The sequence below is a fragment of the Rhinolophus sinicus genome, chromosome 7 (genome assembly GCF_057876585.1).
Source record: "Rhinolophus sinicus isolate RSI-liver-muscle chromosome 7, RSI-T2T, whole genome shotgun sequence".
In the NCBI taxonomy this organism is placed as follows: domain Eukaryota; kingdom Metazoa; phylum Chordata; class Mammalia; order Chiroptera; family Rhinolophidae; genus Rhinolophus; species Rhinolophus sinicus.
The window spans coordinates 54083622-54110717 of record NC_142507.1 but is presented as its reverse complement, the minus strand read 5'-3'; the positions used below and the strand labels follow the sequence as shown (position 1 = coordinate 54110717).

General features: G+C 51.0%; 1 protein-coding gene, 1 long non-coding RNA gene and 1 other non-coding gene across 3 annotated transcripts in view; 2 read left to right on the top strand and 1 right to left on the bottom strand.

The window, feature by feature from the left end:
• The window catches only part of IL6R (interleukin 6 receptor), a 44038-nt gene extending 23422 nt beyond the window's left edge, over positions 1 to 20616 (bottom strand). The window contains exons 1-3 of the mRNA XM_019713304.3: positions 20181 to 20616; positions 3348 to 3590; positions 2262 to 2385 (exon numbers count right to left, since the gene is read on the bottom strand). Of these exons, the coding sequence (XP_019568863.3) occupies positions 2262 to 2385; positions 3348 to 3590; positions 20181 to 20265 (452 nt within the window). The 5' untranslated portion in view covers positions 20266 to 20616. The remainder of the gene's footprint in view (positions 1 to 2261; positions 2386 to 3347; positions 3591 to 20180) is intronic.
• Positions 18019 to 23437, top strand: LOC109435411 (uncharacterized). Its single transcript, XR_012491731.2, has 4 exons — positions 18019 to 18721; positions 19151 to 19596; positions 19862 to 20067; positions 20783 to 23437. It is a non-coding gene; the product is annotated as an uncharacterized LOC109435411 (long non-coding RNA).
• Positions 23438 to 26629: 3192 nt separating this feature from the next.
• Positions 26630 to 26736, top strand: LOC141568704 (U6 spliceosomal RNA). The gene has a single exon (XR_012491929.1). It is a non-coding gene; the product is annotated as a U6 spliceosomal RNA (small nuclear RNA).
• The last annotated feature ends 360 nt before the right edge of the window (positions 26737 to 27096 follow it).

Genomic DNA, 27096 nt, shown 5'->3' with positions numbered 1-27096 from the left:
GGCTTCCTCCAGCTCCTGTGCGCTTGGCACGGCGTCGGCTGCAGAAATGAACCAAGACGCCCCATCCTGACCCTTCAGGCCTGCCTCAGACGACCAGGACAGCCAGGAGAAAGGCCATTCCACAAGCACACAGTGCTGAAGGGGTTCGTGAGGAGGTGGGAGCATTTCCGGCAGGGGAGCCCAGAGAACAAGTCTGGGTGACTGATGATATCTGAGGTGAGTCAGACGCCGTCCCACCTGGCCTGGGAGCCTGCGACTTCACCCACTGTGACAGGTGTGGGCATGTGAAGCTACGCAGCCACTCGCTCTCTGCTTCGGCTTTGAACACGAGGCCCAGGACCAACTCCTCCTGGACCTGCTCCAACCTTCGGGTAAGAGTTAGAGCCTCCCTCCCCCTCTCTCCCTCCCTCCAGTGCCATGCAGGCTTCCATCCCACCTAAGCCTAGGGAGGTGGGGTCCTCAGCCGGCTTACAGGTGTGTCCCCCTGGGGGGTTGGAAGGCAGGGCCCGTCTTGTTCGCAGGTGTGTCTCCCTCAGCCCTGGTACAGCACCAAGCCCAGCTGATGCTGACCTCAGCCAGCACGTGGGGAAAGCAGCACGGCCGTGAGGGTATGAACGTAAGCACACACCCAGCGGAGGAAGGCAGAACACGCAAAATCTCTTTCCAGGGGCCCATTTCACCCCCAGCCTTCCCAGGGCGGGAATGCGTTCTGGGGTCCCTGGGGCTCTCGCAGTCGCTCCCCACCCCACTTTCCTCACAGCTCAAGGCAGAGAGCCCAGAAGGAGGATAGAAGTGCCCAGGTGGCCCTGCGACAGGAGGAGGGTGTGAGCCGAAATCCCCTCGTCCTCCATCACTCTGGCTGTCAACACTCACTGCTCAGATTTTTTGCTACTCTGATGATTGACAGGTCAAACTCAAATAGAAAGATCTGGACTGAGGGCCCGCTGACTGGGATGGAGACAGACCAAACTGCAGAAGCGTGTTTTCAGCACCTCCAACCTCCACTACATCTGTGCCGAAACTCATCCCAGGTTCCCACTTTATCCCTGTCTCCTGGTGCTGCATTGACCCCAGACAGGTCTGACTTCCTGCCCACCCACCGCATCACTTCCTCTGAACTGCCATTGTAATGGGAAGAACCTGATCAGCTCACTGGGTCAAGATTCAGATTGCTCTTCCCCTCCCAGGCATATTTGCATATTCTTCAGAGCAACACCCAAAAGCTTTGTGTCCTCCATGAAATCCAAAAGACTGGATTGGATTCCTAGCAGAGCCACTACCTGGAGGACCTGAAACAAGTTAATCAATCTCTTCGAAGCTCAGTTTCTCTGTCTGTGAAAGGTGTGGATGAAAAAGGGGCCACAGACTGAACCCGACAAGCTCAGGGGAGACCTGCGTGGTGGGCCCTACAAACTCAGAGACAAAGAGTAACCAACCACACAGGATGGTCTGAACATCAAAATTCCTCACTAAGAGTGGGCCGTGGCAGGTAGTCCCATCCTAGGCCAGCAGCTTCTGTGACAAAGGTCAATCTTTCTTTACCTTTGAAACTGTCTGCCGTCTGTGCACCTAAGGTAACATACCATTGAAATGTCAGTCATCTCCGTCGGAGCAAAACCGCAGGCACCAGAGCACGAGACCACAGGGCCCTGCATTGTTATCTTTGGCCCCGCATGCCATCTCCATGTGCTGTAAATGGTACTAACTATCCTGCACTCACCATGTGAAAGAACTATGTGTCTCTCCCTTTTACTTTTTATCCAGTCCCAGAGGTCCCCCTTTGCTTTCTCCCGTCTCCCTAATCTACCGCCCCTGGATTCCACGTAACCCCCTCAGTCTCCTCCTTGGATTCTAATGCATGAAATATGCTGCAAAACTGCCATTCTCAGAACGTTTTCTCAATCCCTTGAGATTTTGCTTCCAGGCGATTGTCCTCAGATGGGCTCCGACAAACTCATAACAATTCTCTACAGGTTTGGACTTAGGATGACAAAAAACCAAGATAACACACACTTCTCCAGTAGCTATTGTGATAGCTAATAGGACACATATCCCAGCATCGTGACAGCACCAGCAAGCACTCAATGGAAGCCTTCTCTCATTCCCTCCTCCTCACCCCACAGCAATTATTTTCTAAGGATAAAACTGTGGAATCACTGGCTGGCCAGTCAGTCCCACTGGGCTCCTTTGAGAGCCCCACGCTCCACAGCCTCAGTACGGATGAGTGGACGTAAACACACAGCCTGGCCCAGGATACTTACAACTTCTTCACCAATAGCACGGCCTTGGTGGACGGGGAGGGGGCGCTGCTGGGGCTCCACTCACAGCTGACCTTGCTGATGGGGCTGCTCCGGAAGCAGGAGAGCTTGGGCTCCTCAGGAGGGGCTGGAAGAAGAGCACAGCAGGGGTGAGTAAGCTGCCTCACCTCCCTCTCCCTTCTCAGGGGAGCATTAGACTCAGCAACCACCACCCCACCCCCTTCCCCCAAGCCAGCAGTGACCCAGGACACCACAGCCACACACACATATAATTGTGGCTGGGAGATTGAAGGACCTCGGAGGCACCCAGGGGCTAACGTGTCTAAAGGGAGAGAGAAGCACCAAAATAATGGAGGCTTTGGAGTCCCACGGGCCTGCTTGTGTGGCCTGGGGCACATCCCAGCTTCTCTTCAGTGTCCTACTATAAGATTAAAGGAGGATAAATCATAATACTAATACTGCTTTCCCGCAGAGGCAGGGTCACTGGAGGGTGACATGAGACACCATGGAAGAAAGTGTCTCGGCAAACGGCCTGGCACGCAGGACATCTGGCTCTGACGTCTGCACTCGGATGGGGGGAGCCAAGGACCTGCTAGTTCTAAAGATAAAAATAGTTTGCTTGAGAGCTTCGTATGTGCTGTGCAGAGTTCTCAGTACCATACGTACATGTGCGAGTACACACACACACACACACACACATGCACACACACACGCACACATGCTCATTTAATCTTTGCAGTCACTCTGAGATAAGGTGATAAAATGAACCTTATTTTACCAAAGAGGAGACTGAGGGACAGAGACGATAAGCTATGCAGGAGGTCGATTCAAACCCAGGCCTCCTCACTGGGAGCCCCACGCTACTAACCAATCCACCTCAAGTCCTAAGTGCACAAGGCCAGCTGGACAGTGTCCCCACCAGCCCAGATGTCACACAAGCAGGAAACTCCGCCAGTCTCTCTGGGCTTTTCCCCAAAATCCCGTGGCCAAGGAAATCATAGGAGTTTAAAGGGTCAGGCAGGGAATGTCTCCGGAATGCACAGAGCCTAGCAGGAAGCTGTCTCCAAAAGCTCGGAGGATGCAATTCACCTTCCACCAGCAGCTGCAAAGTCCCGATTTGGCGGCTGTTGTAGTAGCATGAATAGTTTCCAGAGTTGTTGGGCAGCGCAGACTTGAGGACAAAATTCCTTCCTGAGACAGACATTCCGTTGTGGGGAAAGATCGGGTAAGGACTGTCAAACCCCCAGACGACGCTGGCGTCCTCCTTCTCCACTGGGCAGGTCAGGTTAACGCGGACCCCAGGCCTGCTGACTATTACGTCTGTGTCCGCCTCTGTGGAGAGAGAAGACACTCAGTAAGGCCACAGCAAGCCGAGGAAGGAACTTCATTTCTGATTTGGGGAAGCCGCAATGGGCTTCAGTACTAAGCCTCTGCCTAGATTACGGCGATGGCCTGCCTATTGCCTCCCTGCCCCGGCCTTGGTGCTCTCCATCCAGCTGCCCCTGTGAGCCTTCGGAAGCTGCGATCTAACCATCCCACTCCTTTGATGAGCAAACCCTTTAAGGACCTGCCACTGTCCACAGCATGGAGCCCACGATTCAAAGAACAAGTACAGTTTTTTGGTTTTAGTATGGGTTATAGATTCATAGGTTGTAAGATATAAATTTTCTCCAATCCCCTTGGACTAATTTATGAACCAATCAATTAAATTAGCCTAACCAGCGGAGGGCACTGAGACCAGGGAATACAGCCAGTTTCACATGAAGCACAAATGGTCCTCTGGTAACAAACACACCTCTGGTAACCACAAATCTGATCTCTTTTTCTATGGGTTTGATTTTTTGTTTGGGGGAGTCTTTTAGATTCTACATATAAGTGAGATCACACAGTATTTGTCTTTCTCTGTCTGACTTATTTCACTTAACATAATGCCCTCAAGGTCCACCCATGATGTCACAAACGGCAAGATTTCCTTCTTTTTTATGGCTAAGTAATATTCCACTGTGTGGGCGAAAAAGGGGGCCACATACTAAACCCGACAAGCTCAGGGGAGGCTGCATGGCAGGCCCTACAAACTCAGAGACTGATAGTAACCACACAGGATAGTGTCAACGTAAAACGTCCTAACCAAATCGGGCCATGGCAGTAGCCACACCCTAGGCCTGCAGCTTCCTCGACAAAGTTCAATCTTTACCTTAAGTGAGCCTGACTATTGCCTTTTTGCATCTAGGATAACATACTCGTACCTTTGAAATGTCAGAGTCATCCCCTTTTCCAGACCCCTTAGGGCACAACTGCCAGCACCAGACCACAGAGCCCCTCACTATTATCTTGTCCCCCCATCTCCATCTTCTGTAAATGTTACTAACTATCCTGCACCCACAATGTGAAAGAACTATGTGTCTCTCCCTTTTACTTTTTATCCAATCCCAGGGGTCCCCCCTTGCTTTCTCCCGCCTCGCTAATCTATCACCCATGGATTTCATGTAACCCCCTTAGTCTCCCCTTTGATTCTAATGTATAAAATAAGCTGCAAACTGCCGTTCTCGGGAGCGTTTTCTCAATCCGTTGAGATTTTGCTTCCAGGCAGTGGTTGTCAGTGTGGTTCAAATAAACTCATAAAAAATCTCTGCAGGTTTGGACGTTTCTTACGTGGACAACTATACCACAAATACCACAAATTCTTTATCTATTCACCAGGCAATAGACACTTAGGTGGCTTCCATGTCTTGGCCATTGCAGATAATACAACACACCTTTTGTACACAATACTGAAGAATATATTTCCAGCATTTCAGATACTGTTTTGAAACGTATTGTATACTATTGAGCACATGCAAATTAATACACCTCACGTACGTGAAAGTTATGAAGCACAAAACAACCCAAGCTGCTACCAACCTAACAACTAGCACAGTCATTGAAATTCCGCCTGCGTCTGCACCCTCCGCCTCCCCACCTACACAAAGTTACGTTCGGGATTATCACTCCCTTACTTTTAAAATAGGTTCACTACTCACAGATGCCTAATTTTTTCTTAATTTTGCTTGATTTTCAAGCTTTCTATAAGTGGTTTGTGTATAGTCTTCTGTGGCGTATTTTTGTCATTATGTTTCCACTGTCCATTTATGTGCAGGGATAGTTCATTCATTTTCACCACTGCTATGTGATATTCCATTGTGCAACTCCAGTCGCTCATCCCCCAGTGAGCATGGTTTGGGCCATTTCCAGTATTTTGCTAATACCAAAGAGTGTGGCTATCAGCTTTCTCGCATGTGGCTTTCGGTGCATTTGCCCAAGTTTCCCTGAGTAGAACTGCTAGTCCTAACGTGTATGTATATCACACATGTTCCTTCATAACTGAACACACAGTCCAGTGTGTTTAAGCCTGATGGTGGCTGAGGCTCGCCACATCCAGTCCACATATGGATTTCCATCGGTGCCTGAATGGGGTTAAGTTTAGAGGACCCACTGACATATCTAAACACTGTATCAATAGTTTCACTTTTCCGTTTTCCACTTGATAAAGCAATGACAAGGATAAGACCTAACAAGGATATGAAGCTCATGCCCAAGTGGCCACCACTATAGGAACAAGGATGGAGACGCGGCCAAAATAGGACAGTCTACCGTGGAGTGGTCCCACCGTGCAGGGCTTCCAACATCCCTCCATCACCTGATGAGCGAAAATCAGAATTCACACGGCCGTACAGGAGCATCAGCAGACAGCGAACACAAGACAGGTCACATGAGCACGCAATAAGGGTCAAAGGGCATGGATGGCTCATCCCTCCCTTGGTACTTTTCCCACGGCACCGGCCTCGATTCTATATATCTCCCCATCCCCAGCTGACTACCAGACTGTGAGCGCCCGCTAGCACTCAGAGCTCAGCAGGTGGTCACTAAGTGTTTGTTTAATGTCAGGTGCCTGAAAGGTGCCCAGAGTCACGGCCTCCACATTGAAAACTCCCAGGAGCATGGTGGTCTAAGTGGGGTCCCCTCTGGTGACACAATGGACCGGCCCTAAACGGAGAGCAGAGAAGCCAGCCTTTCCCAACCAGGAGATGCTGGGGGAAAGAAAACATGCGCCTGGAGCCCAAGGGAGCTGTCTCTCTTCTGCTTCTGCTTTTGCCAGCTTCAGGAAATATGCTTCTCTGGTCACTTCCCTTACCCCTAGCTCAGATGGAAGCTCTTGCCATGTTTAGTGATGGCCTGAACAATAGCAGGGCTTGTTCTGCTCCTGCACTCACTAACAATGGCCAGAGCCTTCGGGTGGCTGAGAAAAACAGCAAAGAAGAGGACTTCATTTGTGTTCCACAAGAGCAGAGCTGCGGGAGCAGCAAAATGGCCACTTCCTCTGCCAAGAAAGTTAAGTAATGGTGTTCTCCAAAACTGAGTCATTTCTTTTTTAATGGAGAATGATTAATTATAAACCAGCCATTGGCAAGTATTGCCTGTCCCAACCCTTCTTCATAATATATTTCTTCTAGAGCCTGTGAACAACACTGTGTTACCTATGCTTTTAAAGCCACTATATGAAGGACGGTCATAAATACTCAGAGCAAAGACCACAAGAAAATAAATTTGCTAAAGTCAGAGTGGGCAGTGCTATCCCCTGACCCAAATCTCTGAGTCAGACCCCATGACACCCTCATGGGCAGATATGTGAAGAGAATGAAGTGACGTTGGCAGAATACCTCCTGGTACCTCTGCCCACCTGTCCGATGATGGGACGACAGGTATCTTTCTCTTCCTTTCAGCCTTCTGTAATTTTGAATTGTCTATAAGTTGCTTATATTATTCTTACAATGAATCTGTATATTTCAAACAAAGAAGCCTGGGTTTGTCCAAGTTATTACATCTAGGGTGGAGGGCGGAGGGCGGAGGGCGGAGGCAGAGCACAATGAATACAGGGAATGGGGGTGGGGTGAGGGTGTATTTTTCAGGACAAGCAGCTTCTGAGAGCACCTTCCAGGCCAGAGAGGGGTCACCGCCCCCCCACCTCCTTACCCCCACCCCCGACGCGCGCGCGCGCGCGCGCGCGCGCGCGCACACACACACACACACACACACACACACAGCCTTGCAGCTCCGTGTTGTCACTTTCTTTGCACTCTACACCCTTAGCCCTCAGCTCGCCTGGCGTGACCCCTGGGGGGCACAAGGTCATTTTCACACTCCCACCCTGGGCAATAGGGGCAGGGCAGGGAGTGGCGGGCCCTGCACTCCCTGCCATTTAGCCACAAGCACAGTTTCCCATATGCACTTGAGCAATTGCGCAGCCGTCTGAGGCCAGGGTGGCAAGCCCGTGCCTGTCCCCTCCGTAAGAATTCAAGAATGCTTTCGTGCACCCTTCATGCTCAAGGCTGGAGATTCCTAATCCAGGAGAGAACCGATACCGTGTTTCCTCGAAAATAAGACCTAGCCAGACGATCAGCTCTAATGCGTTTTTTGGAGCAAACATTAATATAAGACCCGGTATATTATATTATATATTATATTATATTATATTATATTATATTATATTAAAGACCCAGTCTTATATTACAGTAAAATAATAGAGCTCCAAAAGATGTATTAGAGCTGATTGTCCGGCTAGGTCTTATTTTGGGGGAAACAGGGTAGTTATTGAACATCAACTATGCACCGACTCTCCCGCTCACTTTTTCCATATTGTAATCTTGTTTAACCCCCCACAAAACCCATGGAAAACTTAAAACTACCTACACTACAGAGCACCCTGTGTCTGACATGTTGAGGGAGTTATGGGGCGGGGGGGGGGGGGGGGGGGGGGGGAGGGTGTAAATCATTCAAAAGGGGGAGGATCCTAGGGAACAGAGATTTGAGTTGGGCCTTGAGAAGTGAGTGGGAATTTGATAAATGGAGCCACAGGGAATGGCATTCTGTGAGGAGGGAACAGCGTGCAAAGAGAAATGAGAAGCCCAGGGAGGGCAGGTATCTGGTATCCTCCACGGGGTCAGGCCTGACTGCACACAGAGGTGTGTGCAAGCTGCCGACAGGATGTCACTCTGCTGCTTCCTTCTGTTTGTCTCCCAGGCACCTTGAGAATGAGCCAATTGCCCCCTGGGGCTTAGTACATCCTAAAGCCACACAGGGACAAGAGAGAGGGGCGAGGAGTGGGCAGCCAAGGACTGTGAGCCTTCTTCATTTCTACCAAGGCCAACGTCAGATGCAGGGTGGCAGTGCCCTTCCTCCCAGGCTCCCACAAAGCAGTGGGATTCAGCTGAGAGGACGAAAGCCCCTCACCTGGGACTGAGATCAGACCGTCTCCCTTCCTGAAACAAACCTCCCAAAAGCTGCTCCTTGATGGTCAATGCACTTGCTATCCAGCCTTGGGTTAGCCACTGGCTATTAACCAGGGTGGGAGTGGGGGGGTCGAGGTGGGGGGTGGGCTGACACCAGTGTGTGTCGTCAGAAGACCCGAGTTCTCTTGACTCGGGCAGCCCTGTGCACGTCACAGCCCCTGGCACAGTCCCAGTCCCCTCTCTGTGAGGTGGGGGTTCAGACTGTGACGAGAAGCGCCCTGCTGCCCCCTCCCCCCTGCAGCCTTGCATCTGCCCATGCAGGTCAGTGGTTCTCAAACGGCAGAAGGCACGTGTGTCTGTTCATCTCAGACAAGAGCCCAGCTTGAAAACATGATTAATCTATGGATTTATTATTCTAATAGTTAATGACGCTTGGAGAGAAGTGACAGCCAGGTCATCCCAGTGGCCTCAGACAAAACTATCTCCTACCCCTGGTGAGCTCCGGGGGAGAAATTCCCACAACCTCCCCGGCCTCCCATTCCTCAAGGGGCAGAGGGCTTAGGTCCTCATAACCCCTGGCAACCAATCCCACCCCCCCTCCCACCTCTGCCTAATGCCCACAGAATACCACTCCCTAGGGCACTAGGCCCCCACCATGGGGACGTCTTTCAAGCAGCCCAGCCCTGGGAGTGGGGTGCCTTCCCACTCTGGACCCAAGGTTGGGTGCCAGAAACCCAAACAGCTTTATTGTTTTTCTACTTTTTTCCCCTCCTCAAGTAAACTTGAAATGTCAACAACCAGAGAAAAACACGCACACAGAGACATATTTCTCAACTCTCTTGCAGCTTGCCGTGGCTCTTGCCAGCAAAAACAAGTTCAGCTTCCTGGTGGCGTTTATGTAAGTGGTGAACCAGCAGCCCAAGCACCACTGGGGACACGGGGCTTAGCGCAGGACCGCTAATCCCCCGCCCTGGTTTCTGAGCTGGGACATGGTCCCGCTGGCTGCCGGCAGCTCAGCAGCTGGCAGCATAGGAGGTCTGCAGTTTGTTGGGTTCCAGGGACACAGGATTGCAGACGGGGTCACAGAGGATGTAAAGGTCCTTTCTCAGAGAAAAGGGCCTTGATCTGAAAGGAGGTGACTATTGAGAAGTCTGCAGAAGAATGCGGGCACCTCACGTCCAAACGGAAACAAAGGCAGAATGGGCACAGGACAAGTTCCCAGAGTGCGTCCCCTCTCCCTACCCTCTCTATGGAAGAGCTGAAACCAATCCCCTGGCTTCCAGTGTAATCATCACAAGAATCGTTTTCACTCGTTAGCAAGTATGGCCACATGCCCTGCGCTTTACCTAGGAGCTCTCCACCCCTCACGACAATGCTGCTTGTCCCCCTTTCACTGTTGGGACAAGGAAGTTCAGAGAAGTTGAGGCACTTGGCCACATGCGCACAGCAGGTGCGGGAGGGAGTCTCATTGACTCCAGGTGAGCCTGGCCCAAGCCCCTCTCTCTCCTGGGGCCAGGTGCCTCTGTGCCCCACCCTCAGGCTCCCCTTTCTGTGCTGCCCACTACTCCCCCCCTTCCCCATTTCCTCTCCTCACACCTGTCTACCCTCCAGAGGCCCGGGTAAGGGAGTCAGGGCTGGGGGCGAGCCCTGCCACACCGAGCAGTGCCTTGGCAGGTTCTCTTATAAGGAGCCAACAGCCAAGCACCCTGACCTTTCTCCCTCCAGCCTACACCAGCAGCACTCATAGGAAGAGGTATATTTTCCAAGTGCCCCCATCTCCGACTCCCAAAGTCACATTCTCACCATGTCACCCCTTCACGTTTTCCCCAAATCTCCAGAATGCCTTCCTCTGCCAATTAGGGAGAGGCCAGTCCACAGGCTCTAAGCCATGGCCGCTGCCAAGTTCAATAGCTCAGCACCACCACCACCACCACCCCGCCCCACCCTCCCTCTAATGTGTTTGTACTTCTGTACCTGCTTGTATTTGCCTTGTATTTGGTGGTGTCAGTATTTACCTTGGCGCTGCCTTCCTCTCCTTCCACACAGTGGCCTAGATACTACATAGAGACAGGCAGCCTTGGAGGCTCCTTTGGACCCATAAAAAGGTAATGTTGGCCTCTGACTCAGAGATCAGCGTGTGACCAACTCTTCAAGAGAAAAACATTTAATTCTCCCCTGACAGCATCAGAGACAATCAACTGGCCCGGACCCAGAAGGTCTAGCCTGGGTCACCTCTCAGAGATTATAAACTAATTAGAGGAAAAGATATCTAAGGCGGGCAAACAATCCAAGTCCCCCACCCCCACCACACTCCAGGAGCAGACTGAGAAATGGAGAGATTAAAGCACGACCGACCCACCGAGCAGGGCGTGGAGGAGGCACCATACACAGTCACACACAAGACTTGCATCCAGAGGGGCTGAGTTGGGGCTGCCATCACAGAGTGGGTGCTGAGCTAAGGGTCGCTCTTCTGGGACTGTAAGGACCCACCCATTTTCACAGATGAGTAGAACCAGGCCCTGAAGTCACACAACCAGTGTACAGGGTAGGGGGACTGGGCCCTGGGGCCATGGGACTCAGCCATGTTTACCCACAGCCTTCCCAGGAGAACAGCACGAAGGGGCCTGTCTTCCCCTCCGAACTCGGCCTCAGAGTCTAACCAGGAGCCTGACCCACATCAGGGACTTTTCTGTGATTGGGGGTGGGGGTGTTCAGGGGAAGAGTGAGAAGAAGGGACCTGATATACGCCCCCCCCATCCCACCCCAAAACACCCCCTGCCCCCAGCTTTCAATCACCTACCCCTTTAGATATGAGGATGCAAAGCTAAAGATTAAAGATGCCCCAAAGTGGAGGCGTGGGAGGGAGTGACTGAAGGGAAACAAAAGGGGAGGTGCTGGGGCCGGTCCACTTCTGTTCATCTGACTGGTGGTTACGCAGATACACTCAGGCTGTGAAAATTCATCAAGCTGTCTGAATTTTGCTGAGCGCACTCTCAGCAAGTGTGCTACACTCCAGACACATTTTTACAAAGGGCCCAAAGTCCCCTTTCTCACAACTGCCTGAGCTCAAGCCCATGCCCCCGTGACTCCCCCCCACACACATGTGACCATGAGCTTGTGGACAAGCTTCACCATGAAGGCAGCAGCTCAGAATGGAAGAGCAGGTAGATACTTCTGGCCTCGGTGAAACTGGGAAAGCCAGGCTGCGGCCTTCCTGTCATTTCAGAATATGCCTTAAAGCTTGGTCAGGATAATTTCCCTCTCATTCCTCAGCTTTTTCAGAATTGTCCTGGCTATCCTTGCTTATGTACTTTTCCATTTGAACTTTAGAATCAGCTTGTCTAGTTCAGGGGGAAAAAAAAAAAAAGAAAACGAAAAAAAAAAAAAAGCCCTTTGGTATTTTTATTCGGATCAAGTAAAATTGAGAGATTAACTTAGGGAACACTAGCCTATTTATAATGCTGGGTCTTCCTATCTCAGAACGTGGTCGGTCTGTGTGGCTCATGATAAAGCCCCAGTAATTAAGAGTGTGGCACTGGCCCAAGAATAGACAAACAGCACGATGGAAGAGACTAGAAAGTTCAAAAATAATAGTAACCAAAAATAACCTCGTCTACACCATAGAACTGTACACTTTAAAATGGCTAAGATAATCGATTTCACGCTATGTATGTATTACCACAATTAAAAAAATATATAGCTTAGTCCAACATGCAGGTGCTATTCCAAGGTGCACAAGTCATGGATTACCTAACTTGATGTTCCCAACAGTCTATCTCTCAGAAGAGCAGGCTGGTTATACAGCCAATGAGGAATGAGCCTGGTTTCAAACCCAGGCAATTAGGCCCCAGAATTTGGGCCTTTATTCACTCTGCCGAGAAACAGTATAAAACCAAGTACATACAGTAAAAGTGACTTTTAAAATCAGTGGGGGAAAGATTCAATAAACTATACAGGAACATTGGTTATCACTATGGAAAAAAGCTAGAGCCATACCTCAGACCTCACTCCATGATAAATCAAAATGGATCAAATATTTTTTTTTTTTGGGATCAAATATTTAAATGTAAAAAACTTTTAAAAGTACCAGAAAAAGGAAGTATCTTTCAAAATGATATTGGCATAAGGAAGACCACAGTAAGTATAATACGAAACCTAGAAGTCAGAAAAAAAACTGATAAATCCAACTACATTTTTTTAAAAGCTGCATGGCGAAAACTGTCCTCCACCAAAAAAAACAAACCAAAGACAAATGACAAACTAGAAAAAACATTCACAACTCACATCATAGATAAAGGACTAAATGCCTTAATATGTTAAGAGCTATTAACAATAAAAGACCAATAATCCAATTTTTTAAAGATGAGCAATGAATAGAAATAGGCGGTTCACAGAAACAGATTACGCAAACGTCTCTTAAAAAATGGAAAAACCTGTACAGTCTCACTCAGATAAGATAAATGCAAATTAATTCCACACAGATGCCATTTTCTGTGTCGATAGCAGTTTAATAACACACTTTTGGCAATGATGTGGGACCATCCATTCTCTCTCTAATGGCTACCCCGAGTATGGGTTGGTGAAATTCCATTTTCTCCCCAAATTACAAACGCACGTGACCTTCAACCCATAGATTTCCCCTTCGAGGAATTTATCCCTCAGATGTGCTCGCACTCATCATACAGCAAGCGGCATATGCCAAGTTATTCCCTAAGTTTTCCCCATTATGGAAAGACAGGAGACAACCAGATACCCAGCAAAAAGGGACTGAGTAAATAAACTTGGTGTGTCCATGCAACGAAATACCAAACCAATTACAGAACAAGTTCTTTGTTTAATAGAAAGAAGCAAACTCTTTCCTTAGTCCATTGGGTACAGTGGTCAATAGTTCAAGTCCTGGGGAGCGGCTGGTTAGTTCAGTTGGTTAGAGCACGGTGCTCTTAACAACAAGGTTGCCGGTTCGATCCCCACATAGGCCACTGTGAGCTGCACCCTTCACAACTAGATTGAAACAACGACTCGACTTGGAGCTGATGGGCCCTGGAAAAACACACTTTAAATAAAGAAAAGTTAAAAAAAAAAAAAGTGAGCCCCTGAAACTCCCTCTTAAAAAAAAAAAAAAGACAGAGTTCAAGTCTGGGATTCAGACACACCCAAGTTCCAACCCTAGGTCAACCATTTACTAGTAGCTGTGTGACCTTGGGCTACTTTTGCAACTTTCTTGGGCCTCATTTTTCCCATCCACAAAATGGAACTAATAATGATACTCACCTCAGAAATGTTGCTGTGAGGATGAATTAGATAATTAATGTTAAAACCCTAGACCTGTTTTCAGGACATAACTAATCGCTCAAAAAATGTAGGGACGGCCAGTTGGCTCAGTGATTAGAGCGCAGTTCTCATGACACCCAGATCTCAGGTTCGATTCCCACATGGGCCAGTGAGCTGCGCCCTCCACAACTAGATTGAAAACAACCACTTGACTTGGGGCTCATGGGTCCTGGAAAAACACACTGTTCCCCAATATCCCCCAATTAAAAATAAATAAATCAATAAAATAATTTTAAAAATTAAAAAAAAAAGAGAAGGCCGCGGACACTTCCTGGGGCAAAAGCAGAGCTGTCTGTGCCATACCAGTGGGCATGGTATTGGTGAGTATCTGATAAGGACACTTGGCAGAGAGATGACCTTGACATCCCTGTGCTTTGGGAAAGGTGGGAGTTAGTGACAAGATGTAGTGGAAAGAGCAAGGTTCAGAGCCTGGTCTGTGGTTTCCTTGCTGTGCAGTCTTGAGCTAGTTACTTCACCTCTCTGAACTTGTTTCCTCTCGCCTACTCAGAGACATTGCTTCAACAATTCTCACCTCTCTCTCTGTCAACTTGTGGTCTCTACTAGAGCATTTCCATCAGCAGACAAACATGCTGGTATTGCAGTTATCGTTTTGAAAATCCCGTTTCTTGACCCGACTCCTGCAGCCAACAAACACTCCATTTCTTTACTCCCCTTGACAGCTGAAATCCTCAAGAACAGCCAATTCCTGCCATCTCTGGTCCCCCTCTTCCCATTCTCTCATGAATCCGGCCTGTCAGCCTTTGGCTGCCACAGTTTCATGTCAAGGTCACTTCTGGTCATGTCTCAGTGGCCCTCTTGCCTAGCCTTGCGGCAGGTTTGCTCCCTCCCTTGTTTCCTCCCTCCTCCTGACACACTGTCCCCACTGGGTTTCCAGGACACCACCTCCCACGGTTTCCCCGACTTCACTGGTCTCACCTCGTCAGTCTCCTCCTCCTCTTGCAGCCTGAGGAGGTTAGGGTACCTCAGGGCTCAGGCTGGAGACCTCTTTCCTTCTCCCATCTACACTCTAGCCCTAGACGATCTCAGCCACTCTCACGGCTTGAAATGCCATCGGCCATCAGGTGACTCCCAAAGTCACGCCTCAAGCTCAGCCCTCATCCCCAGACTCTGGCCTCCTGTACCCAATACCTCAGCATCTTCTCTTGGTCGTCTCAACATGTCCAAACCTGACCTCTGACCTCCCCCTTCAACAAAACCTACTGGCCCTACAGCCTCCCCCATCCATGCAATGGTTCTGACACCCCCTCACACAGGCTGCTGTGAGGAGTGAATGAGACCACAGGTGCCCAGGCACAGACCCTAGCACAGTTTCATGCACACCCTTGGCACTCAATATGGTAACAGTGTAACCATCATGTAGAGAGGTAAGACGGAAGGATGCTTTTAGGGGGAGCAGGAGGGGAACTGGCGACAGGTGCTGGGAGACCTCCTGGATGTGGGTGTCAGGGGCACACTCCTAAGGGCAGAGCCACAGGGCCGAGCTGGCAGGGGCAGGTGGGAGCGGGCGACCCTGCTGAAGTGCAGCTGAAAGTCAAGTCTGAACCCAGGAATGTGCCAGAAAAACCCCTGACTCTTGGGACCTCTTTGGGTCTCAAGGCCAGAGGAGAGAGTAAAGCACAGATTAACTGCCCAAGAAAAGCTCCCCAAGTTTCACCAGCGAGCGGGTCTGAGAGTTAAAAGCCTTTCTTTGCAATCTTCCCCTTGCACTCCAGCTCTAGACTTGTGGCTCAACCGCAGTTAATGACATTTAGCACTTTCTCGTCCAGCTGGTAGAAGCCCAAGGGTGAAGTCTCTCCAGAGACAACCCAACATTCACCACGACGGGGGCACCTGTGTTCCCACCGAGGACTCCACCGAGGGCTCCAGAATCTAACAGACCCTCAGGTAGCACCAGATTGTTAGACAAGGCAGGAATTTTCCTGTCCAAGACGGGCGAGACAAAAACATTCTGAGGCCTCCTAAATGAAACAGCAGGAAGAGACAGGAGAGGTTAACCAGCTAACAGCGACAGGGCAAAACCAACAAGACTGCTCACCTTCCCGAGTGTATGTTGGAGCATTGAGTTAACTTCCAGGTGGCTATTTCCACGATCATCTAAAAGGAACAGCCAGGCGCCAGTGACCCACTCGCTTCTGGTTGCGCACGAACTTTCCAGACTGTTGCCCACAGCCAATCCAGAGGCACAAAGCCTTCTTCCTCACCGACTGCGCCTGTCCCAGAACTAGCCCCGCCTTACCTTCTCCCACCCCCTTTATCGATAGCCAGCCTAAATTCCTCCAAAACAACTCGCACCTTTTTCCCCCAGACCTAGGGGATAAAAGCACCTGTGGAGGCCGGGATGGCACACGTGTTACCTGCTCCACCAGCCCCGCTGCCGGTGGTGCAGACGGTGCGCCCCGTGGCCTACGCCTCTTCAGGCTAGCATTTGGCTCAATAAACACTTTCAGAACAACTTTCGGCCATGAAAGCTTTTTGCTTAAAAGGCGTATAAGGAATCCCTTCTATTTCCTACAGGCCTTTTTATATATCATCTTCTCCGTGAGAACTGACTGGAAAACATCAACTCTACATGTCCCCTCAGCATATACACACGCAGCTCCTATCTCCCTCCCCTGCTTTAGTTTTCCTCCTTAGCATCAGTCACTATCACGTGATATATTGAATTTACGTCCCCACCAGAGTGGAGTGCCAAGGAGTGTCTGTCTTGCTCACCGCTGTATCTATAGCTCTAGGAATAGCGCCTGGAACACAGGAGGGGCTCGAAATAATGTTTTTCAAAAAAATGAATTCTAAGTTACACCCATTTAAGCACTTGCTCTGTGCTAGGCTTTTCTACACGCTGTATAATACCTTACTTAGCTCATTCCACCCTCATAACCCCCCGGGAGGTCGTCACCCTGTGGGGCAGTGTAATTATTTAGTTTTCCAGGCGAGGACAGTGAGTCTCCGAGAGGTAAATTCACTCACCTAAGCTCACATTAGTTCTACGTGGCAGGGCTCCAAAAGGTCTGCCTGGCTCCAAAGCCTTAGCCGTTACCTGTACAAGCTGAGCGTTGGTCAGGTGGACAAGAAAAGAAGGTCTGGAGAGGCATAAAGGAAGGAGCAGCAGAAAACCTCTGGACGCTCTAGACCAGCGCTGTCTAATAGAACTTTCTGCAATGCTGGACGCGCTCTAGATCTGTGTTGTCCAATACGGAGGCCACTAGGCATATGTGCTATTTAGCACTTGCTATGTGGCTGGTGCAACTAAGGAACTGTACTTTTAATTTGATTTCATGTTGTTTCCATTTAAATAGCCACACTTGGTAAGTAACTACCATTTAGGGAACAGAGCTGTACACTTTAAGACTGACTTAGAAAAGCTCAGATTGGTGACAGGAATGCTCTGGCTTGCTGCGTTGGTGGCCTTCAGGCCTGGTGGGACAGGGGACGAGGGCAGGGGTGCCTATTTACAGCTTTGAGTACCCGAGCCACTTTGTGTAAGCCTTACAAACAGCCCATGAGGGGAGGGTTTGTTTACTCAGTTCCAGGGGGAGACACTGAGGGTCACAGATGAGGTAATGAGGTCAGGGTCAGCGTATCTGCTGCCTTGGGGTCCTGGCCCTCAATCAGAGGAGCTTCCCTCCTCCACTCCCAGCCCCAGACCGTTTGTCCTGGGTAGTTGGTACTGAGTGGGACGGGTCCGAGAGCTGGGTTTCCTCAGTCGTCTCAGGGACTTACACTTGACCATTTTCAAGTTCCTTTAGGGTGGAGTCTGGGTGGCTGATCGCAGCTAGGCCCCATAGGCTTTTTCATGACCTCCATCAGTGTTCGCTGCAATGAATAAACAAGGGGTGGAGCCAAAGCAAGGAGAGGCTTCTGGCAACTAGAAGCCCACTGGGGGAGGGCCTGCGTTCAGTTCCTCAATCACACTGCCTGGCCAGTTATCCTCAAAGTTGCCAACCACAAGGGCATTTGTTGAAAAGGACATTTCCAGAGCCTCACTCCCAGATATTTCTCTTTGGTAAATCTGGGGCCAAGAATCGGCATTATTGTCAAGCCCCCACCCCCACCCCTAACACACACACACACACACACACACACACACACACACACACACACCAATTCTGATGCAACTAGACCCAGAACTACGGTTTGAGAAACACTGATTTCGAGTGCGGCTAAGAAAGCACTAAGCCCTGGGGGCAGGAGGAGGTGGCCCTAAAGGGAAGGTCAGAAGTTGAGACAAGATTGAGAGACCTAGAGGTGGCGCCGTGCATTGGAGAAGGCAGAAGGGACCTGAGGCACGCGTGGCCAGCACGCCCAGCTCGAGTCCCAGCTAGTCCAGGCCCCTAGATGGCAGGTCCACCTGAGCCCCTGGCCTGTGGGCAGGCAATGATCTCCAGGAAAGTGGGCCTCGGGCTCTGAGAGCCAGTGGACTTCCCCTCTAACCCAGCTCCACCGCTGCTACCCCTCGGCCCCTCACTTCTCCAAAGCGACATCGCATAGTCATTTGCTCCCATGCTTCCTGTGCAATGTCTTTATTTTTACTCTCAAGTTTGTGGGCTGAGTCTGTGTGGGTGTGAAAGGGGAGCTGGGTATTTTCTACTTCTCTGCATTTTCCTTCTGTACTGGGAGGGCTTTCACTTCCTCCCAAGCTCTCAGTTCTGCCTTTCACGGGCTGTCCAGGCCCTGAGACCACCTTGCGCGTCCCTCCGGAGCACCAGGGAATGGAGAACTGATGGCAGCTGCTGCCCCCCCGCCCCCCTGCCTGATGACCACTTAGGAGTGAGTGAGAGGAAGCGTCAGCTGCAGCAGTAACGGCCCTGGGGCAGGTGCCCTGGGTGTGGTGTGATAGCAACAGAGGTGGGCAGGGGAGTCTTACTCCCTCCTGGGCCATCCCTCGACCCCATGGTGGCCAAGCCCAGGCCTCCACTTCCCTTCCCTTGGATTCTTCTGTCTCAGGACTCAGCCAGCCAGGGGTGACCCTCAGCCTGCACCCAAGCACCCCCAGCTCTGACTGCGGGGCTAGTTCTAGATTTGGGAGTCTTGGGGATCTACTCCACGGCAGCTCAGGGCCACGGAGAGGTGAGCCTCCACCAATGGGGCCTACCAACCTCCAATCACAGCCTCTCGGAACCTCAGTCTCCTCTTTGGGACAAAGAATATTTAGATCCAGTGGCGAATTAGAAAACGTGTAAAGCACAGGAGGCCTCAAGCAGTTACAGCAGCTATAACTGGCAGGACTCATAAATGTGTGCCAAGAAAAGGAATCCCTTTACTTTCCTCCTCCAGGTACAAAGAACACAAACGTCCAGAAAGCTGAGAGTGGCAGGCACACCAGCCCTGGAGCATTACCTCCCAGCAGGAGATCAGGCTGGGTGATGGCCAGCAGGGCAGAGCTGTCTAACACTAAAAGCCAGAGCCACCGGTCTCCCCAGCCATCCGTTCCCAGAAGCCTACTGGCTGCCCCCTTGGTTTTCCCGCTATGTCTTCAAAGACGCCCTCGGACCGTAAAATAAACCTCTGGAGAAGCAGCTGCGGGGCTACACTGGAGGAGAGACTAGACATGCAGCTGGGCGCCTGGCCAGAGCCCGAGGAATGGCCTGGCTGCCGGGGCAGAGTACTGCCAACGGGAGCCAGTGCCCCCTGCCCTCTGCCTCACCCTCCTTCTCCCGCCTGGAAGGGGGGTCCATGTGTGCCAGCCCCAAGATGTCTCACTCTCTGGCGAGCCTCCCCAGGTAGGTTAAAAAATCCCAGGGCTGGGCACACAGCTTGTAGAGCTGGTGTCTGTGACGGGAGTGCAAGCAGAGGAGGGGGGTCGTGACTCAGCGCCGGTGATGTCAGTCCCTTCAGTCAGGGCACTGTCACCCACACTTAGAGCTGGGGGCTGAAGGGTGAGCCAGGCGAGGTGCCCCCCCCCCGCCCCAGAGCTCGGGGTCAAGAGGGGAACCCTGGGCGGGAGCTCCACCCCGCTGGAGTAACCTGGGACGCAACTGTGTAAAGGCTCCTGGAGGCACTGGAAGGAGACCCGCGAGTCAGCTTTCGGAGAACACACCAAGACCGCAGGGAGCTTCCCGGCCACGGGGCAGCCACCAGCAAAGGTGCGGGACGCAGCAGGGGGCACGCGAGCCCCCGCCCGCGACGGCACAGCTGGGTCACCCGGAGCCCTCCCCTGTGCCTGCGGGGACCTCAGCTAGCCACAGAAAAAGGTAGCCGTCACCTCTCCTTCCCTCCCTCCAGCTGCCCGCTGTCTGCGGCGGCCACAGCGGTTTCCCCCACCCGCCAGCTGGCGCGGCCCTCCAGGTGCGCGCGAAGCCCTTACCCAGCACCGGGCAGGGCCCTGGGCCCACTGCCGCCCCAGGCGCAGACAGCAGGGCGGTGAGCAGCGCGCAGCGGACCGCCAGCATGCTTCCTCCTCGGCTAGTGGCCCGTGGTCCCAGGGTGGCAGGCGGGCGGATAATCGGCCGGGCGGCCGGGGCGGGGCGGGGCGGCGGGCGGGTTCAGGCCGGGAGAGCAGCCCCCATCCCCGGGGGGCCAGCGCTCGGCACGCCCAGCGAGTCCCCGAGCCCCGCGCCGCGCTCGGCTTGGCTCCCTCTGGCCGAGCTCGGTGTCAGTGCGACTTCCCACTTGCACGTGACTCAGAGCTGTGGACCGTCCTGGCAACGCAGGAAAACATTTGAGGAACTCGCGCTGAAGTGTCTCTCGGCCCCAGGGTGCTGTTACGAAAGCCCGAGCGATGGCGCAACAGCCCCGCGCCCCGGCCGACTGCAGGGGTGGCTTCCTGCCGCCGCACCTGAGCCCCAGGGCAGGCGACCCGAGCCGGGCGGGGGCGAGCTCGACTGGGGCCCCTCGCCCCCGTTATTTTGATGAGAGGAGGAGACTTAGCCACCACTGGTCGGTTTTGATTTTTGGTTTCGTGAACAGGGTGAGTATTACGCTGCGAAAGGAACACTTGGAGAGCCCCGGAGGAGGCGATGTGCCTCTCCCCGTTACTGTACAGCAGCGCGTGCAGCCCGGTTGCCCCCCGGAATCACTCTCCCCCAGAGATCCTGATTTAATCGATCTGGGATGAGGCTTGTACCCTGGAAGACTGACTGCGGCACGGGCACCTTCCTTCCCGGTGCCCACCTGTGCCACAGGCTGCAGCACCAGCAAAGATCTGGGGGCTCTGGAGGCCAGCAGAGACCTGGGCTCCATTCAGAACCCTGCCTACTGTCTGTGACTGCTCTTCCAAGTCCCTGAGTTTTAGTTCCCTCATCTGTCAGAGAAAGAAAAAAAGTCTCTGCTCAGGAGATGGCATGGGTACACCTGACACAGGTCTGGGCCACAGGTGCTCAATCGACGTCAAAACCTGCGTGTCCACCCTCCTGATTTGATAGAAACTGGTACTTGGCTCACAGCCATGAAAGGGCCTACAAGGTTCCCCAGGGAGCCTGAGGCTGACAGGAAGGCCTCAGAGCTCAGTCTGAAAGGAAAGAAAAGCACTGAAATAAGGTCTAGCCTGAGAAGCGTGTGGACCAGCCGCTGCTTAATTAGCACCGCGCTTTTCCATTTTGGGCTTCAGGCTGGTCCTCACCAGAATCAAGGTTCCTGGGGCAGCCGGAATGGGTGTGGCCTGGCAGGGGCCCCCACGTGGATAGGACCTGGCACCTAGGGACAGAGCTTCTGAAGTGCAGCTCTCAGACCTTTGCCTCTGGGTCTCTCTGTGGTAACCAACCATCAGCAGTGCCACACAGAACCAGACACATGGCATGATACTCCCACCCCAAGAAGGCTGGTCTGGGTGGCTTTACTCCAGCCACGCCTGCGGAAGGCACCCGGGAGGGCAGTTCTTTGGGCTACCAGCAGCTCTGTCCTGCTGTTTAAATGGGGTTGCAGTTGGTTATATTTTAATAAAAATCTTTTTAAAAAATAAATTAATAAAACGGTGTGGCAGCAGGGCTGGAAGCTGGTTCCCACTGTGGTTGCTCCCTTCCCCTCTATTTGTGGCGGATGCAGACCTGAAAAGAATCAAAGGGGGACCACAGGTTGTCAACCTGAAACCAGAAAGCTGCAGAAATCCCTCTGCTCAGATAGGAGAGATTGAAAGAGAGATGTTGAAGGCCAAAAACAGATGTCTCAGTCCCCACCTGGCTGACCCCACCAAGGTGGGCCTCCCCCTGTCTAATCCCCTGGTGGGGAGGCTGTGTTCTGGAGTTCCCATCCCAGCTCTGCCACTTGCTGGGCTGTGTGACTTGGGAAAGCTACCAAACCTCTCTGAGCTCTATTTCCTTATTTTTAAGATAAGAGGAACACTGTGCAAATTATCGGTGTTGTCGTTCCAACGAGAAGATAGGGCCCATCTTTTTTCCTCAGCCTCATTTTCTGTATCTCCATGCTTTAAATATAATTGCCGTATTTTACTATGTATAATGAACACATTTTGGCCAAAATTTGTGAGGGAAAAATAAGAACGCACATTATACATGGGTAGTACTAATTCCGCATCTACATAAATGTTAATTCTTTTATTTATGCCTATGAGTTAAAAGTGTAACTCTAGAAATCAATAATGATATCTGTGTGCAAAATAATACCCTGGGGGCGGCCAGATGGCTCAGTTGGTTACAACGTGAGCTCTCAACAGCAAGGTTGCAGGTTCAATTCCCCCATGGAATGGTGGGTTGCGCCCCCTGCAGCTAAGATTGTGAACAACGGCTCTCCTTAGAGCTGGGCTGCTGTGAGCAGCCGGAGGTCAGCGTGACCTGCAGTGGGCTACCATGTGCTGCCATGAGTGGCTGGTGGACAGCGTGAGTGGCCAGCAGCCAGCAAGAGTTGCCGTGAGCTGCCGTGAGCTGCTGTGAGCCACCGACTAACAACTGGCAACAGACTGCCTCAGCCGGGGGGAGCACAAGGCTCATAATACCAGCATGGGCCAGGGAGCTGTGTCCTGCACAACTAGACTGAGAAACAACGGCTTGAACTGGAGGTGGGGGATGAAGGAAGGGGGAAGAAAATGGCAATTGGACTTGGAGCTGAGCTGCGCCCTCTGCAACTAGATTGAAGGACAACGATGGGCCCTGGAGAAACACACTGTTCCCCAATATTCCCCAATGAAAAAAATACTTTAAAATAATACCCTGGAATACAATCATCGGTTTCAAGTTACAATGACCAACTTGCAACAACAAAGAGTTCTTGGCCTTCTATGAAGCATAAATATCGTCAATTTGTGACCAGTACATAAAATTTCTTGGACCATAATTATGTTAAAAAAATAAATGCTAAAATTCCTCTATAATACAAAAAACAAGGACCTTAATGTATACAAATACAAATTTGAATTAAAACGAAAGATTTTTTTCCCTGAAGGTTTGGGCCAAAAACATGAGTGCACATTATACACGGCAAAATACGGTATGTTCCTACACTATTATTTACGGCTTCTCACCTCCATGCCTTTGTTCGTTATTCTCTCTGCTAGAAATTCCCTTCTTTGTCCTACACCCTACTCACCCTTAAGACTCGACTGGCATGACTTCTCCAGGAAGGCCCCTGGTCCCTTCCCTACTGCCCTGCCGCCCCGTCATACACAAGGTCGGATCAGGTGGTCTCTGTGCTCCCTCAAAGCCCCTGCAGGTTTTGTTCACCCCATCTTCCCTGCCACACCACAAAGCTCAGCTCTGCTCCCCACTGCTGAGCAGGGCCTGGCACAGGGCAAGGGCCTTTTTGGGGCGTGTGGCCTCCCCATGGAGGACAGTCTGAGCAAGCTCTTGACCTCTGTGGAGCCCCATTTGAACTCTACACTACGTGGAGGTTTCAAATCCACGGGCCAACATTCCAGGCTTTGTTATGAAAAACACTGATAAGGAAGAAAACGTACTTGCGTGCAGTTCAGCCCGACCTGCCCTTGCCCAGACCTGGTTCTGATACCAGCACCCTTGGAGTCCCCGAGTCTCATACCTGGTTCCTTGTCCCCATGAAGGAAGAAGACTCAGGACCTGGATTTGGCTAGAGCCCCAGGGTGATCAGAGTGGAAATGAGAATGTCAGTCACCAGAAAACAGAACTGAGAGCCAGACCTGGCTGAAACCCCTGGGGCCGTGGATTTCCCTCCATGCATATGACTCCTCAGCCAGGGAACAAGGACTTTCCCCAGTGCCTTCTCTCGGGAACTGTGCTGTTTACCAAGTGCTTTCACACACGATCTCCTTTAAACTTCTTAACCCTGAGGGCTAGGAGATATTGTCTCCAATTTTCAGATGAGTAAACTGAGGCACGGAGAAGTGAAGTTCAAGGCTGCACAGCTGGGCACTGGCAGTTGTAGAGTGAGGTCTGGCTCCTGGCCCGGAACTCTCACGGAGGGAGGGGCACAGTGGGCACAGGACCAAGGACACTGCAGGACAGCTGTCTGCCCATCACAGCAGGCACTCCAGGATAGGTAGGCTGGGAGGGAAGAGCAGAACCTGGCACTTGCGAGGCCCTCTTCGTGGGCGTCCCAGACCCTCTGCCCTCAACCAGTGTGTGTTCCTGCAGTTGCCCTCTGTCTTCCCTAGAGGAGGAAACTCCAGGCTGGCATGGCTTTTTCTCGGGCTCCTTCCTGGCAAGCAAGTCCTCTGTCACCTTTGACCTGAAGAGATTAAGCCTCTTAAAGTCTGTGGCAGTCAGAGGTCTATTGGAAGCCCCATGGATACTTGTGTCCATTGTTTGAATCTCAAAGTACTTATTTATCATCAGCTCCTCATCCCTCCAGCCTCGAGATGAAGTGATTTGCCAAAGGTCAAAATCCCAGCCATACAGACTGAGCAGAGTCCTCTCTTTTTAATTCCCGCCCCCTCCAGGGTTGGGCTGATGAGTTAGGGCTATTCTCAACTGGGAGATTTAAAAACAATACATGGTGTTCTCTATTCACCGTTAGGGGCCATGGTAATCCTAAAAAGTGCAAGGGGTGGGGTGAGGTGGGGTAGCCATGCAGATCCCTCCCCTGGCCTCGGGCCCTGACTAATCAGTAATTACTAGAAGGTGCTCTTTATTCCCTGAAATCTTCCCCTTCTGTTCTCATCAGCCTGGGAGGAGGCCCATAGCATATGGCCCAGCTGAGGTGTAATATGGGGGCCCCTCAGCTCAGCAAAACTCAGTGTCCGAGGCCGCTGGCAACCCCCAGAATCAAGGCCCAGCCAGGGCTGGCACCCTCAGTCTGCCTGGGAAGACCTGTCCACTGTCACAGTGAGGGTGCAGCACCTCTAGCCTGGGAGGGCAGCGGTCAGGCCCCACTTGCCACCTGCAGCCCAGTTCCATCCCCTTTCTGCTCCATTTCCCATCACGTCACCAGCAGAGTTGACCCCCAGAAAAGGGGGATTTAGCACCATCCTCAGAAAGTGGTTATAAAATTTCTCCACTTCTTGTGATATTTATAGAATGTTATGATTTCGTAACTGTTTAAAAGCACTATTAAAATTAAATGCAGAATTACCACGTGATCCAGCAATGCCTTTTCTGGGTACATGCACAAAAGAATTGAAAGCAGGAGCTCAGACAGATATCTGTGCACCCATGGTCATAGCAGCGTTATTCACAACAGCCAAAAGGTGGAAGCGACCCCGTGTCCATCTGTGGATGAATGATAAAATGTGGTCTATTCAGCCTTCCAAGGGGAGGCAATTCTGACATATGCCACTGTCAACGTAAGAAACTTCCAAACCTGTAGAGAATTGTTATGAGTTTGTCTGAGACCATCTGGTGACAATCGCCTGGAAGCAAAATCTCAACGAATTGAGGAAACGCTCCCAAGAATGGCAGTTTTGCAGCTGATTTCATACATTAGAATCCAAGGAGAAGACTGGGGGGGGTTACATGGAATCCATGGGCGGTAGACTAGGGAGGCCAGAGAAAGCAAAGGGGGACCTCTGGGATTGGATAAAAAGTAAAAGGGAGAGACACATAGTTCCTTAATATTGTGGGTGCAGGATAGTTAGTAACATTTACAGCACATGGAGATGGCATGCGGGGCTCTGTGGTCTCGTGTTCTGGTGCCTGAAGCTGTGCCCTGACGGAGATGACTCTGACATTTCAAAGGTATGTTATCCTAGGTGCAAAAAGACAACAGACTGGCTCACATAAGGTAAAGACTGACTTTTGTCGAGGAAGCTACAAGCCTAGGACATCACTACCTGCCATGGCCTGCTTTTAGGTTAGGAATTTTTACCTTGAGACCGTCCTGTGTGGTTACGCTCAGTCTCTGAGTCTGTAGGGCCTGCGATGCAGCCTCCCCTGAGCTTGTTGGGTTTGGTATATGGCCCCTTCTTCATCCACACTACGACATGAATGAACCTTAAAGACATGCTAAGTGAAATAAGCCAGACACAAGAGGGCAAATATTGTATGAAAAACCAGAGTAGTCAAAGCTCACAGAGACAGAGGGCAGAATAGTGGTTGCAGGGGCCCTGGGGGGCAGACAGAAACGGGCATTAGCATTTAATGCATGGAGTTTCAGTTTGGCCAGATGAGAAGCGTTCTGGGACTGGATATCGTGGTGACGGTTGTACAACAATGTAGATGTACTCAATGCCACTGAGCTCTACACTATAAAATGGTAAATTTTACATTATGTATATTTTACTACATTTTTACAAAAGCATTACAATTATAAGATTAAAAAAGCTAGGAGCTTGAAAATTCAGATACACAAAATAGATGCATTATCGACTAGCTGGGGAAGGGGGAGTGACTCAGGTTATTAAAGGTTATAATATGAAATTCCTTCAGAGAGTAGGCTTTTAAAAATGCAATATACGTGCTCGCTTCAGCAGCACGTAGACTAAAATTGGAACGATACAGAGTAGATTAGCATGGCCCCTGTGCAAGGATGACAGGCAAATTCATGAAGCGTTCCATATTTTTAAAAAAAAATGCAATATACGATTTAATTCTAGGTACACAGACTCTGGAGCCAGACTGCTTGGGTTCAAATCCCAGCTCTACCACTTACTAGCTGTGTGTTCTTTGACAAGTTTTAACACCTCTGTGCTTCAGTGTCTCCATCTGTAAAATAAAGGAAATGAAAGTACCCTCAAGAGATTCTTTGTATAATTAAATTAGTTAACAGGTAACATGTTTATAGAATGCCCAGTGTATGGTAAGTCTTATATGAATGTTAAATAAAGGTAAATAAGGAAATTTTCCCCAAACACATTCTCTCTAGACAGAAGAGTCCATCTGAATATGTTTCTTTTTTAATTCTGGCTTGTGATATCACCCGTA